The 15,672-nt window shown below is 45.5% G+C and overlaps 1 protein-coding gene across 2 annotated transcripts in view; it reads left to right on the forward strand.

Moving 5' to 3' along the window:
- The window catches only part of XPO7 (exportin 7), a 40,863-nt gene extending 34,351 nt beyond the window's left edge, over nt 1–6,512 (forward strand). For both annotated transcript variants that reach the window (XM_041765323.1, XM_041765324.1), the window contains exons 25-28: nt 765–925; nt 2,820–2,918; nt 3,824–3,951; nt 4,898–6,512. In XM_041765323.1, the coding sequence (XP_041621257.1) occupies nt 765–925; nt 2,820–2,918; nt 3,824–3,951; nt 4,898–4,991 (482 nt within the window). In that variant the 3' untranslated portion in view covers nt 4,992–6,512. The remainder of the gene's footprint in view (nt 1–764; nt 926–2,819; nt 2,919–3,823; nt 3,952–4,897) is intronic.
- The last annotated feature ends 9,160 nt before the right edge of the window (nt 6,513–15,672 follow it).

The raw sequence follows: 15,672 nt of genomic DNA on the forward strand, positions 1-15,672 counted from the left end.
TTGACTCTTTAATGGTTTATCCCTTAGTCCTCTGGCCTGTGCCTTACCTTGTCAGAGTTCTGTCCACAAGTCAGGCTGCAGTGTCCCCTTCTGTAAAATGCAGAGATGAGTCTGCAGCTCCCTATGTGCCCTCCACGCTCCCCGCAAAGTACTTCGATGATAAGGAATACGGTATCTCTAACAAATTGTAAATGTTGTTAGGCAGTAGGAAGCTAGGTTTAATGATCTTCCTCCAGTAACTCAGACTTCTTGGATTCCCATCACAGCTTGTCCAGTTATTAGCAGTGTGATCTGGAGGCAAATCACATAACCTCTCCAAACTTTGGTTTATTCATTTGTAAAATGGAACACCTACCTCCTGGAGTTCTCAGGAGGATAAATTGGAGATAATACCTGAAAAATCCTTAACACAATATTTGGCACAGTAGAAATACTTGCTGGTTGTAAATTATTTGTCATTTTTTATGAAGCAGAAGACCTATATCCATATCACATTGAGTCAGTAATGTCGATACTACTAATTTATATTGTCTATTACCACATGGTCACTTTCAAGCTTAGAATTGGACCTTGCTATATGATGAAGGTAAGAGGTCAACAGGAAGCACCCAAGCACAGGCCTTGACTGAACTGGGACAGTCCCCAGGCTGCTGGGGTACCTCTTCCTCTAAAGGATCTCAGCTGAGGGCAGTCCCTTAGTTGCCCATGTTGCCATCAGCCGTTCCATCCCTGCTCTAATCCACCCCTGCCCCTCATTCTTTTAGACACCATGGTATGCACAGGCTGCTGCTCCTGCCTGGATCACATCGTGACATACCTCTTTAAGCAACTGTCACGGAGCACCAAGAAGAGGACGACACCCCTAAACCAGGAGAGTGATCGTTTTCTGCATATCATGCAGCAGCATCCAGAGATGATCCAGCAGGTAAGGAACATGAGCATTGGGAGGTGATGTAGGGTGTCTTGCATTGAAGAACCTCTCAGAGAGGAGAAGCCAAGCAAAATGAGGAGTCTAACACCTCACCAGCCCAATGCTGCTGAAGTGAAATTTATGCCTTAAAATTGCCATGGATTTTGAGTTTGGTGAGTAATTATCAGATATTTAAAACCTGAAGAAGGATGGACAGCCCAGGTGGCTCAGTGGTTTAGCACCGCATTCAGCCCAGGGCGTGATCCTGGAGTTCCAGGATCAAGTCCCACGTTGGGCTCCCTGCATGGAGCCTGCTTCTCCCTCTGCCTGTGTCTCTCTCTGTCTCTGTGTTTCTCATGAATAAATAAATAAAAATATTTTTTAAAAAGTAAAAAAGAAAAAAAACTGAAGAAGGAAAAAAAAGTTTTTAATTGTTTTTCCAAGTATCATACAAGCCTCTACGCCTTTTTTTTTTTTTTTTTTGTGATAAAAAATAAATTTATTTAGGAAAAAAATACCATTTTTCCTTGCTTGACAAGGGTAAATCACCACCATAGTGGAGTTCAACTGTTAAAAGGAGTGACCACTGCTACAGTTCATTTCCACATGTCATGTGTGCACAATCAACAATTAGCACAAATGACAACATGTCCAAATAATTCTGCTTCCAGTTTATCTCACTGAACATGCCAACAGCTGCTTCCTGTCATGCTGAAACAAACACACACACACACACACAGGCCCAGAAATGTCCACTACAAGAGGTCTTTTTGTTGGTTTAAGTGTGTTCTTTAAAAGGCGTAATAGTTCTCCAGCTTGGAATTTTTAATTTAGTATTGCAACCAACTTCATTTCTGTGCATACCATGAATTTACAAATGATACAATGTACAATGACTGTGTTCACCCATTGCTGTAAAGTTTGTACTCCCATTTGCAAAATGGGAACAAGAATGCAGGATAAGGGGCGCCTGGGTGGCTCAGTGGTTGAGCATCTGCCTTTGGGCTCAGAGTGTGATCCCGGGTCCTGGGATCAAGTCTTACATTGGGCTCCCCATGGGGAGCCTGCTTCTCCCTCTGCCTATGTCTCTGCCTCACTGTGTATGTCTCATAAATAAGTAAATAAGTATTTTTTTTAAATGGGGGTGGGGAATGCCTGGGTAGCTCAGTGGCTAAGATCTGCCTTTGGCTCAGAGCATGATCCTGGAGTCCCAGGATCGAGTCCCACATAGGGCTCCCTGCCCGATGGAGCTTGGTTCTCCCTCTGCCTGTGTCTCTGCCTCTTTCTCTGTCTCTCATGAATAAATAAATAATTTTTTTTAAAAGAATGCAGGATAAAAGGAAATAACTGACCACACAGAGATCAAACCATATGTTTGCCATTTGTGTGAAGCATCTTTCCAGAAGCAAGATTTGCAAAAATATACTAGATAAAACTCGATAAGGAAATGGGATCAATGGAATTATTTAGCTTTTAGCTATTAATTTTAACCAATCTCATCTTTGTCTGTTTTGTTCTCTAAAGAAACCGTGAAATAATTCATATTTGCATCATATCCTCAGAATGTTATAAAACTGTCTCCTCTGAAACAAGTACCTGGGAACTGTAGTGTAAATTGATTTTGCCTACTGTAATCATTGTTTGACCCATCCCATTCCCCACAAAAATCAGGGTGAACTTGGAAGGTCCATTTTTAAAGGAATTATCAAACCAATTTAAAGAATAGGACAGGAAATATCATAGAAAATTTACCTTGTAATAGAGGATTAAAATAAAGCTTCATAAACTATTTGCCTGGCTTATCCTAGACAGAAGAGGCCTTCAACCCAACAGACTCTTCATTTAGAATCTATAATTCTGTCTTGGGTAGCTACACACTAGATCACTGCCTCAGATTCTCCATTTCCAGATGCTGTCAACGGTGCTGAACATCATCATCTTTGAAGACTGTAGGAACCAGTGGTCTATGTCTCGGCCCCTACTTGGCTTGATACTACTTAATGAAAAGGTAAGAGAGCTAGCCTCTGGTGCCCAGAGCCAGAAGCATGGATAGACACGCGTTTGGCTGTCATTTTCCAAGGCACTGTAAGAAACATTATAGGAACACCCCACAATGGTGAAGCAGAGAGAAAACAGCCCACTTTCTGAGTATGCACTGTTCATTTTTGAACAGCACATAATCAGTGAACTGTTAGAAGTCAGCATGTGTGGCAATTCAGACAAAGGATGAGGAAGTGTTATTAGGAGAGAATATACAGGGGCAGCCCCGGTGGCTCAGCGGTTTAGCGCCGCCTTTAGCCCAGGGTGTGATCTTGGAGACCCAGGATCGAGTCCCACATCAGGCTCCCTCCATGGAGCCTGCTTCTCCCTCTCCCTGTGCCTGTCTGTCTGCCTCTCTCTCCTTTCTGTGTCTCTCATGAATAAATAAATAAAATCTTTAAAAATACATATATATACCTAGAGGGCAGACCACCTATGACCTAAATTCTAGTTCCAGCTCTACCACAAACATACATAAGGAAGTCTAGAGGTTTCTATAAAAATAACCTGGATCAGGGCACCTAGCAGGCTTGGCTGGTAGAGCATGTGACTGTTGATCTCACAGTCAGTTGTAGGTTCAAGCCCCACTTAGGGTGTAGAAATTACTTGAAAAATAAAATCCTTAAAAAAAAAAAAAAAAAAAAAGAAGAAGAAGAACCTAGATCAGGTGACCCTTAGAGTATTTACACTTAAAACTCTTGATTTTCAAGTAAGATAAGGTACATTATCTTGCAAATACTTACTTGATTCAAAAAAGGTACCCCATTTGGTAGATAATTCTGTGTCTTAGAGAAGAACATCCTTTCAGCCCTGCAGATGAGGGAGAGCTAATCCCCATCTCCTCTCCTTACTATGTCTCACTCTGCCCTGCAGTATTTTTCTGACCTAAGGAACAGTATCGTGAACAGCCAGCCACCAGAGAAGCAGCAGGCTATGCATCTGTGTTTCGAAAACCTGATGGAAGGCATCGAGCGAAATCTTCTTACGAAAAACAGAGACAGGTGAGTGTAGAGGGCCCTACTGAGAAGTCCTAGGCCATTTCTCAAGTCATCAAAACAGGAGACTCCTTAAGAGTCTTTTAGAGGCCATCTTACAGCAGTGCTGTCCAATAGAACAGGCCACATAAGTAACTTTAAATGTTTTAGTAGCCACATTTTAAAAAAGGTAAAAAGAAACAGACAAAATTCATTTTAATACATTGCATTTAATATATGCAGATTATCATGTCAATGTGTGATCCATATTTAAAAATTGAGAATTTTAACATTTCTTTTTTATTGTACTAAGTCTTCAAGATCCTGTGTATTGTACACTTAACAGGGCATCCCAGCTAGGATGCTAAATATTCATTTGAAATACTAAGACTTCATAAAATACACAGTTGACAAAATAGATTCCTGTATACACTTAGAAGTTGTCTGGCTGTCAACTGAATTGGGTATCAGGCTTTTGTGAATTAATTTTTAAATTGTATTTAATTAATTTGAAATTTGGCACTTTAATTTAAAATTAAGGTACAATTGGGGAACTGAATTTTAACCTCATTTTATTTGGCTGAGTTCTTCAACTGCACCGAGCACATTTCTAGTGTTCAGTAGCCATGCGCAGCTACCGCACATCCTGGCACTAAGCCCTGAGACCACTTCCTTCTCTTCATATCCTCACTTTGGGAGGATTACTTCCCACCTCTGTGAGACGCCTGAGCCGGAGATGGCCCTCAAAGCCCAGATTTGACCAGATCTCTGGGTCTGCCACAAGGTTGTCAGGTAGAAAGGTATGCACAACTAGCCCAGCTTTCCACTAGGGTCTGAAGACTAAGGTTAACTGACCTTAGAAGCAGATTCATATATTCTGCCTCTCAGTAGCCACTTCTCTGCCAGAAATATTTTAGGCGGAGACCTTTCCCTCCCACCCTCCTCCCCCAACCTACATGCATCCCCTCTGCAGGTTCACCCAGAACCTGTCGGCATTCCGTCGAGAAGTCAACGACTCGATGAAGAATTCCACTTATGGCGTGAATAGCAATGACATGATGAGCTGACACCTCCTTGGACTCTACCTGTACAGAGCAGCGTCCCTTTGGTCTGGCCCAGAGGGGCAAACAATTACAAGGGAGAGGGCCTGGCTGACCCTGGCTCCCTCCTCCAGGGGTGTGGGGAAACTGGCAAAGTCAACTGGCTACTTCCCCAGGGAATAGGGGTGTGAGTGCACTCACTAGGGGGCAGGGCGCTGCTGGTTCCTGGGGGGTTGGGTGGGAAGGGTGGTGGGAGGAGATAGAGACACAAATGTGTGAGACTCCAGCCCCTCCTCCTGGGGCCACCCCAGGGGGCGGGGGGGCGGGGAACCCCCGGTGTCCTGCCACAACCTGCCTTGTATAAACATGTACATTTTTTCATAACATTTTGAACAAGGTTTATATTGACTCAAGTTTAAAAACAAAAAGTGTGACTGAAAAATTTTTACAGAGTCTAGTGCACCAATGCTGATGTGAGGGGTTATGTATGCGAGTGAGGAAAAAATGTGTATTCTGGTGGCCTGAAGCTTTACTGGACGAGGATGTGTGAACGTGCAGAGATATATTTAGTGACACAGTGTAGAGAGGCAAAAAAAAAAAAAAAAAAAGGTAAAAATTCCAAATGTATATTTTTTCTTATTGCCCTTCCCTTGCCCCCCAAATTATCACTTCCTGTTACTGTATTACCCTTGTTATTAGGAACTCTAAGCCATGCGGAGCACCATCCTTCCCCTTCAACCATAGATTCTGCCCTAGGTCCCTTGACCTCTTGCAGTGACAGACAACTCCAGCTAAAAGTGTTTGGTGTTCTTAGCTTCATCCTTTTTCCCACTTTGCTTATCCTCATCCTCAGACAGATGCCTCTTGCTTTTATAAGTCGGATGTAACTCTATGACTTCGGGTTCTCGGTCTCTGTTAAAGGGAGAGACCGGAGAGAAGGAATTGAGCCAGTTGCTCTCCTGGTGAGCCATTTGGATGAGTCCACCAGAGGCCCAGTTGTGTGGCCAATAACTTTGAGTCTTCCCCAGCCCTTGAGGCAGTGTGTGTGGATGTGTGCGCGTGGATATTTATATATGTACCCTGCACTTGTGAATGTATGAACTGGAGGAAGTTACTACAGTGGAGGGGTTCTTAATAACAAGGTCTGCCTAGCATGAAGTATTTAACAATCTCCCAACCCTTTAAAAATATACATTTTTATAAAATGAAAACCATAATAAATGTTTTGAATATTAAAAAAAATTAACCTACAGAAGAAAATTAATGGAGAAAGCTATTTGCCTTGTACTTTTTCCACAATTGCTGCTGCTAGTTGTACGCATCTCTAGTTCAGCTCTTGCCCATGGGACACTCATCAATTAGGTTTTATCTTTATTTCTCTCCTTTACCCCCCAAAACAAGCCTGTTAATTTTTTTTTTCCTTCTCCTCTGGCGACTGTGTGGTGAATCCTTTCTTGCGTGATCAGGTTGCGGATAGACTTGTAAGGGTGTTTGCTGCATACAGTGTAAGCATTGTGACCGCCAATAAACTTCAATGGTTTCTACTGACCCGGCTTCAGCGATCAAGTCTAGTGTGTCTATAGGGCCATGTCTCACTCTAAACACACAAAAAATGTCTGAAACATGCATTCTTAAAAAAGCCAGTGGATGACCGATGCCTCTCACCCTTGTAAAATTAGCTTCTCATTCAATTAAATTTGACTCAATTTCTTTTAAAAATATGATTGTTTTATTTGAGGCAGATTATACTATAGATAGATATACATGCTCCTGTCCACAGCTATAAAAGTGAAGCCACTCTACCTCTACTAGGTAATAACATGGCAACCAACAGAGAAGTAATAATCATAGAAAGCCCAGTTTTGTTAATGTTCTTTTTTAAAATTTTTTTATTTAAGAGAGCTTTGTACAGGGGAGCAGGGGGAAGGGCAGAGGGAGAGGGAGACAAGCAGACTTCCCACTGAGCTCGGAGTGCAGCTCAGGGCTCAATCCTGGGACCCTGAGATCATAACCTGAAGCTGACTGAGTCACCCAGGTGCCCCTTTGTTAATGTTCTGACATCTGCTCCTCTTATGTGGGCTGGGCTTCATTCCTGAAACCCTGACAAGTTCAAGGATCCGGTTTTTTTTCCCCCTATGCTACTTTCCTTATACTACCCTAATGGGCCAGAATTACCAATGAAGAACACCATAGTTAATGACTATTTCTCGTCCCCATACTTTGTAGTTCCTAGGTATGAGAACTTCATTACCAGGAACATTGTATCTGTATCTGTCCCTTAATGTAGATTTATAGCCAATGAATCCCAGGCTCTAGAGCGGTACTTAAAAAAAAAAAGATTTTCTTATTCACTTTATAGAGTGTAAGTGCGGGGAGAGGCAGAGGACAAGAACCACCCTCCTGAGCACAGCCCACACAGGGCTCAGCTAGATCCCGAGACCCACAAGATCATGACCCCAGCTCCACCGATGCTCCACTGACAGACCAGCTGCCACTCTTGTCCACCTTAGCTAGATGTCCTGCTACTTTTGTTTGCTGTTTCTGTTTTCTCAGGACTGTCTTGGTCCTAAGTTATTTTGAAGGCAAAAATTTCTATTCTCATAGCTAGAAGGCAAATAGAATTGATTCATCTTAGTCTATCTCTAAGCCTGAGAAATATAAAATGGTCAGGCTTCATTAATATGCAAAGCATTCCAGTCACATGCCCCAGTGACCTGGCATTCTAATTCTGTGGTGAATAAGATAAAAAAAACAGCTTTCGAGGGGCTCCCTGGGTGGCTCAGCGGTTTGGCATCTGCCTTTGGCCCAGGGTAGGATCCTGGAGTCCCGGGATCGAGTCCCACATCGGGCTCCCAGCACGGAGCCTGCTTCTCCCTCTGCCTGTGTCTCTGCCTCTCTCTTTCTCTGTCTCTATGAATAAATAAATAAAATCTTAAAAAAAACTTTCCCACGGGTACTTGAAGAACCTCCTCTCCCTCAACTATCCCGAGATGCTGCTTGATCAGCAAAGCCCCAGACCCCTTTTCCCTTCCACGAAGAGCTTCAGAGGTGAGAAACCCACCATACGTGGTGGCCTCCAAAGTGCAGTCTAGTCATGACAAACTGCCGTGGTAGAATCTTCCACAGCCACAGCAAACTTTTTAAACAGTGAAGCTGTGCCTTTCTTGACAGTGAAAAGAGGGGGCACCCAAAAAACAGCCAAATAGGAAAATTTTTTTCTGGTCAAATTATCAGCAATTTAACATGATCCATCCTTTAGAAAGCCAGTTATCTTTAAACCTTGGTTTTCCCCCAAGAAGTCGTGTGGGGGTTTTTTTCAGTAAAAACAGGAGATTAGTTTCTGGGCTGTCCTGGGCAGTATGGTCAAGTGTCTTTAGACTTTTCTGACACAAACTGTACCTTCTGTTGACAAAACACCTCAAGTCTTTATATACATAAATTGTATTATGTGCATTATGTATGTGGTTTTTTTGTTGGTTCTGCCCAAATAAGGGTTATTTATTCTCACTAAAGTATAAATCAAATAGGAAGAATTTGGCCCAGGGTCAAACCTTTACAGTTAGATTTTAAGAAGTAATGACTTTCACCCAATTGTTTATTTTCTAATAACAAGTGACAGCCTACTAAGAAATAAGAGTTTTATATTCTGCAAACATGAACTTACTCCTTTAAGAACTTGTGGGGGTTTTCTTCTCCCAAGTGGAAAAATATTTTAACACTTTGTGAAATTTCAACCAGGTGCAGACACAGACCACCTTCCAAAATGTTCGTGGTCATGAGGTAACAGGAATTGAGTGTAGAGGGGACCCCTGGGTGGCTCAGCGGTTTAGCGCCTGCCTTTGGCCCAGGTGTGATCCTGGAGACCCGGGATCGAGTCCCGCGCCGGGCTCCCTGCATGGAGCCTGCTTCTCCCTCTGCCTGTGCCTGTGCCTCTCTCTCTCTGTGTCTCTCATGAATAAATAAAATCTTTTTTAAAAATAAAAAATGAATTGAGTGTACAGAGCCAAAGCACCTCTCGGTATCCTGTTTGCCAGCCCGTGCCCCACCCGGGGTGTTTGGCTCGTTGTCTTCTAATGCCGCCACAGTGCCAAATGCCAAAGCAAAACAGGAAAGCAAAGATAATTACAGGGAACCTGCAAAAGCCATAAATCTAATAATAAGGCCTTGAAAAGTGTCAATGGCTATAACTCTCAAAGTCCTACTTCAGATATTTCAAAAAATACAGCTGAAAGGATAAACGTGGACACACCAACCATAATTAATACATCCGCTAATTAAGTGCCAGGTAGTGTCCTAGAACTCTTGCCTCTGTGGCTTGTCTCCTGGGCCCATTACATCCACCTTGTGTTTCTTAGATGCCCTGGAATTCACTGGTCAGCCGCTTTGGTGTATTTCAGGAGCCGGGTCAACTAAACAAATCGGCTGCTAGACAGTGGGACCCCATCCCATGAGCAGACTGGATGGGACCAGAAAACCTCTGGGTGTCCGGGCAGCCTGACTGCTGCTGCTCTGTTCACTCATCCAACACTTAGCATCCACTTCAGGACAAATACCTTCTGGATGGTCAGAAACAAAAGGAAACTCAAAAGCAAAAAACCATTGGCAAGGCTACTGATTCCCAGTCTTCAGCGTAAGATGCTTGGACGGTCCGGGCCGGCTCCGACCACGCCGGGCCTTGGTGAGGCCGACGGGCCGCTGTGCCGCCGGCTGCGGAAGGGGGCGGCCTTGGCGGGGCCGCGGAGTCCGAAAACCCGCGCTCTCCTCCCGCGTCGAAGCGAAGGCGATCTCCGGAGGCGGAGTCGGTTCGAGTCGAAGGGCAATGAGCGTGCAGCACCGCTCCCGCCGCCCGGGCTCCAGCGCCGCAGCGGCGCCCCGCTCCCAAGCCCGGTGCCCGCCTCCCCCCGCGGCCTCCGCAGGCTCGTCCCGGGCGCTCCTCCTCGCCCTCCGCGTCCCCGCAACCGAAACGTGCCCTTGCGGGCCGGGACCTCGTGGAAGGACTGCGGCGAAGGCCCAACGCAGCCCCCCCGCCCCGCCCCGCCCCGGTGCCTGCTGTGGGGGAGCGGACGCAGTCGTCGCCATAAGCCTCCACTGAAAGGAAACGAGCAGAAGCCGCGGACACCAACCCGTCGGCCTCGCAAAGGGAAAAGGTTAAGAGTTCACCCCCGCCCCGCGCGTCTGCCCCGGAAGAGGTCCCGCGCGCTCCTTCCGCCCCCGGCGCGTCTGCGCACAGAGGCCCTCTCGGCGCCGGCGATCGCCCCGCCCCACCCCGCGGTCCTGCGCAAGCGCAGTCGTGAGCGCCGGCGGCGCTGGCGGGCTGCGGTCCCGCGCGTCCTTCTCGGGGAGGGCGGAGCTGGCCCCTGCGGCCCCCGGACCCCCGCCCAGCCTGCCCGGTGCCGGCTCGCGTTCCCGCGGACCCGCGGCCCCGGTCCCCGGCTGGGAAGGACTCCGGGGGAGGCAGACCTCTGCGGGGACGGGGGCTGGCGGCGCGGTTTGCTCCGGGAGTGCGGAGGGGGCCCGGGCCGCGCGGAGACCCCGGGGCGTGAGGCTCCCAGACCTCTCGACGAGTCGCAAAACTAGCGAGTCCGGTTGCGGGGTGGGGCGCGGGAGGCCGCGCGCCGGTGCTCGGGGCCTCGGGGTCCCGAGGCTGCGAGGCTGCGAGGCTGCGCTGCGGAGCAGGCCCGAGCCCCGCCTGTTGCACCTGCCCGCTGGCGGGTCTGTTGCGCAGGAGTCGATCAGGGATTGGGGCGTTAGGGGTGGAGGCCGGGGTCAGCCGACCTGGTGGCCGTCAGCGTGTGAGCCGCAGAGGATCGGGGTTCCGGCGGGGGCGGCCGCGGAGAGGGCGGGGAGCCCCGGGGAGCCCGCGCCGACTCGGGTCCGCCGACTTCGGGCGCTTGGACGAGACCCCGGAAAACGGGGGCACACGCCCCAGTCATTCTCTAGGACGTACCAGGCCAAGTCACTTAGGAAACAACAGGGACGCCCGGGGGCTCGGCGGTTGAGCGCCGCCTGCAGCCCGGGGTGTGGTCCTGGAGCCCCGGGATCGAGTCCCGCGTCGGGCTCCCTGCGCCGAGCCTGCTGCTGCCCCTGCCTGTGTCTCTCATGAATGAATAAAATCTTAAAAAACTTAAGACTAATATCCCTCATAAACGAAAAAAAAAATCTTAAAATATAAGCGAATTAAATCCAGGAATATATGAGAAGGATAATACATCATGGCTAAGTGGGAATGATCCTAGGAATGCAAGGTTGGTTTAAGACATTCAGAAAAACGAATAAATGTAATTAGCCATATAAATAAAATGAGAGAGAAAAGGCTGATCAAGTCAGTAGATTAAAACAAAAACCATAGGACAACATTTAATAAGCATAAAAATTCTCAGCAAATTAGGACTAGGAGGAAACCTCCTTTACCTATTAAAAGACATCTAAGAAAAACCTAATAAAAAAAAAAAAAGAAAAAAAAACCTAATCACCAACAGAAGTAATGGTGAAAGACTGAATGTTCCCTCGAAGATCAAGAAGAAAGAGAGGGTACCTGCTTTACCACTTCTATTTAACATTGTACTTCAGGTCCTAATGAGAGCACATAGGCACTTAACTCATTAATGGCACAAATCAAAAAGAAAATGAAACTAGTCACAGATGTCACAGTTTGGGGATCGGAAAGCTACTAGAACTATTTGAATTTAGCAAAATCACAGAATACAAGGTCAGTGTACAAAAACCAACTGTATTTCTATATCCTAAGAATAAGCTATTAGAGGATGAAATTTCAGGGGCACCTGGGTGGCTCAGTGGTTGAGTGTCTGCCTTGGGCTCAGGGCATGATCCCAGGGTCCCAGGATGGAGTCCTGCATCGGGCTCCCTGCAGGGAACCTGTTTCTCCCTCTGCCTATGCCTCTGCCTCTGTGTGTGTGTGTCTCTCATGAATAAATAAAATCTTTTTTAAAAATGATGAAATTTCAAAATACATATTATTTGCTCTAGCATCCAAAAACATGAAATACATAGGAATAAATTTAACAAGATATATGTCAAGATATATGACAAACTTGTACACTAAAATCTTTAAAGCACTGCAAAGGACAATCTAAATCTAAACAAATGGAAAGATGGTAACATGGTCATGGTTTGGATGACTCAAAATTGTGATGTCTTTCTCCTCAAATTGAACTATGCATTCAACAAGATCCCAATAAAAATGCGGGATCCCTGGGTGGCGCAGCGGTTTGGCGCCTGCCTTTGGCCCAGGGCGCGATCCTGGAGACCCGGGATCGAATCCCACATCGGGCTCCCGGTGCATGGAGCCTGCTTCTCCCTCCGCCTGTGTCTCTGCCTCTCTCTCTCTCTCTGACTATCATAAATAAATAAAAATATAAAAAAAAAAAATGCCAGAAAGTTTCTTCATAGAAACTGTCAAGCTGATCCTAAAATTTATTTGAAAATCCAAAAAATTGGGGCACCTGGGTGGCTCAGTGGTTAAGTGTCTGCCTTTGACTCAGGTCATGATCCCAGGTCCTGGGATTGAGTCTTGCATTCGGCTCCACATGGAGCCTGCTTCTCCCTCTGCCTACGTCTCTGCCTCTCTCCCTAAGTCTCTATGAAGAAGGAAAGGAAAGGGAAAGGGAAGGAAAGGAAGAAAGAAAGAGAAAGAGAAAGAAAGAAAGAAGAAAGAAAGAAAATAAAGAAAAAAGAAGAGAAAGAAAAGAAATGCAAAAAATCTAGAATAGCTAAAACATTTTGAAATAGAAGAACAGAGTTGGAGAGCTCAACAACCTGATTTCAAGGTATACTGTAATGCTACAGTAATCAATACTATAGTGCTGGCACTAGGACAGACAAATCAACGGAAAAGAAAAAAAGTCCAGAAATAGTACATGCTTATTTAATTCTCCACAGAAGTGCCAAGGTATTTCAATAGAAAAAGGGTAGTCTTTACCATACATGGTGCTAGAGGAACTGAGGATCCACTTGGGAGAAAAAAAGAAACGAACCTAGCCCCTTACCTAACTCCACACACAAAAATTAACTTCAAATGGATCACAGATGTAAAAGTAAAAGCTCAAACCACAAGACTTCCAGAGGAAAACTTAGAAGAAAATTTTCACGGCCTTGGGTTAAGCAAAGATGTCAAATGCCAAAGCCATGCCCCATAAAAGGAAAAAAAAAAAAAAAGATTAGCCTTCGTTAAATTTTAAAATTTCTCTCTTCAAAAGATACCACTTGAAAGTGAAAAGATAAGGGGCACCTGGGTGGCTGAGTGGGTTGAGCGTCTGCCTTCAGCTCAGGTCATGATGATCCCAGGGTCCTGAGATGGAGGCCCAGGTAGGGGCTCCCCGCTCAGTGGGTCCCCTGCTTCTCCCTCTCTCTCGCCCCTCTCCCCTGTCCATGTGCACATGTGCTCTATCTCTCAAATAAAAATCTTTAAAAATAATAAAATAAAAATGAAGAATAGACAAGCCATAGGCAGCAGTAAAAGAATATTTGTAATGCATATACATGACACAACACAGATATCCAAAGTGTATAGAGAATCCCTACAACTTAATAATAACCCAAAATAGCCCAATTTAAAAATGGACAAAGTATTTAAACAGGTATTTTGCAAAAGAAAGTACACAAATAACCAGTAAACACTTGAAAAGCTGCTCAACATCACTTGTCATCAAACACAAACACAGGAGATGTCACTGTATACATGTATATGTCCCCTGGAATGGCTATGATTAAGACAACTGGGGGATCCCTGGGTGGCTCAGCGGTTCAGCGCCTGCCTTCAGCCCAGAGCGTGATCCTGGAGTCACTGAATTGAGACCCACATCGGGCTCCCTGTGTGGAGCCTGCTTCTCCCTCTGCCTGTGTCTCTGCCTCTCTCTCTTTCTCTCTGTGTCTCTCATGAATAAATAAATAAAATCTTTAAAAAGGAAAAAAAGAAGACTGACAATGCCAAGTGTTGATGAAGATGTATGGCAACTGGAATTTTCATTCACTGCTGGCAGAAATGCAAAATGGCACAGGAATTCAGAAAATAGTTTAACAGTTTCACATAAAGTTTAATATATCCAGCAGTTCTGCTCCTAGGTATTTATCAAAGAAAAACTAAAACATATGTCCAAGCAAAGACTTGCTCTCTAATGTTCACAGCATTTTTATTCATAATATGTGTCTAAAACTGAAAACTACCCCAAATATCCATCAACAGGTGTATCAGTCGGAGATGTATCCTAAGGAATTGGCCTCATGCAGTTATGAGGACTAGCTACAAGTCTGAAATCTGCAGGACAGGTCATCAGAAAAAGCAAACTGGAAGCTCTCTGGCAGGAGCTGAAGCTGCAGTCCACAAGCAGAACTTTTACAGGGAAACCTCAGTTCTGTCCTTAGAGGCCTACAACTGATTGGACCAAGCCCACCCACATTACTAGGAGTAATCTTTATATAAAGGTAGCTGGAGGGACGCCTGGGTGACTCAGCGGTTGAGCATCTGCCTTTGGCTCAGGGTGTGATCCCTGGGTCCCCAGATGGAACCCCACATCGGGCTCCCAGCAGAGAGCCTGCTTCTCCCTCTGCCTGTGTCTCTGCCTCTCTGTGTCTTTCATGGATAAATAAAAATCTTAAAAAGAAAAAGGCAGCTGGTTGTAGGTGTCAATCACCTCTACAAAATGCCTTCATAGCCACATCATCATCGGTGTTTGACTGAATAAGTGGCTCTGATAGCCTAGCCAAGGTGACACATGAAACTGACCAGCAGTGACTGGGTATACAAATTGTGGAATACTACTCCACAAGAAACACAAACTACTGACGGAAGTAACAGTATGGAAAAATAAGTCTCAAACAATTTTGTACAACAAATAGGGCAGACGAAAAGACCCTGCAGGATTCTACTTACATGAAATTCTAGAACAGTCGATAATGATCCACAGTGTCAGAAAACAGGTGTTTGCCTGATGTCAATTAGGCATTAAGGTGAGGATATTGACTGCAATGGGAAACAAAATTTAGGAGAGAGGTGGAAATTACAACTGGACTGTGGTGGTGGCTATGCAGGTATATACATTTGTCAAAATTTATCAAATGATGCGTTTTTTAAGATTTTTTTTGAAGATTTTATTCATTTATACATGAGAGTCACAAAGAGAGAGAGAGAGAGGGAGAGAGAAGCAGGCTCCATGCAGGGAGCCGGACGTAGGACCCAATCCCAAGACCCTGGGGTCACAGCCTGAGCCGAAGGCAGACACTCAACCATAGAGCCACCCAGGCGTCTCTAAAATTTTATTTTTATTTTAGATTTTTTGATTTATTTACTCATGAGAGACACAGAAGGAGAGACAGAGACACAGGCAGAGGGAGAAGCAGTCTTCCCCAGGGGAGCCCGATGGGGGGCTCGATCCTGCAACTCTGGGATCCCATACTGAGCTGAAGGCAGAGGCTCAACCACTGAACCACCCACGCATTCCAAGATTTTATTTTTATAAGTAATCTCTACACCCAATGTGGGGCTTGAAACTACAGCCCTGAGATCAAGAGTCACTTGCTCCACTGACTGAGCCAGCCAGGCACCCCAAATTATACATTTTTAAAAAGATTTTATTTATTCATGAGAGACACAGAGAGAGGCAGAGACACAGAGGGAGAAGCAGGCTCTCTGTGGGGAGCCTGATGCAGAACTCGATCCCAGGACCCTGGAATCATGACCTGAGCAGAAGAA

The sequence above is a fragment of the Vulpes lagopus genome, chromosome 8 (genome assembly GCF_018345385.1).
Source record: "Vulpes lagopus strain Blue_001 chromosome 8, ASM1834538v1, whole genome shotgun sequence".
Lineage (NCBI taxonomy): Eukaryota > Metazoa > Chordata > Mammalia > Carnivora > Canidae > Vulpes > Vulpes lagopus.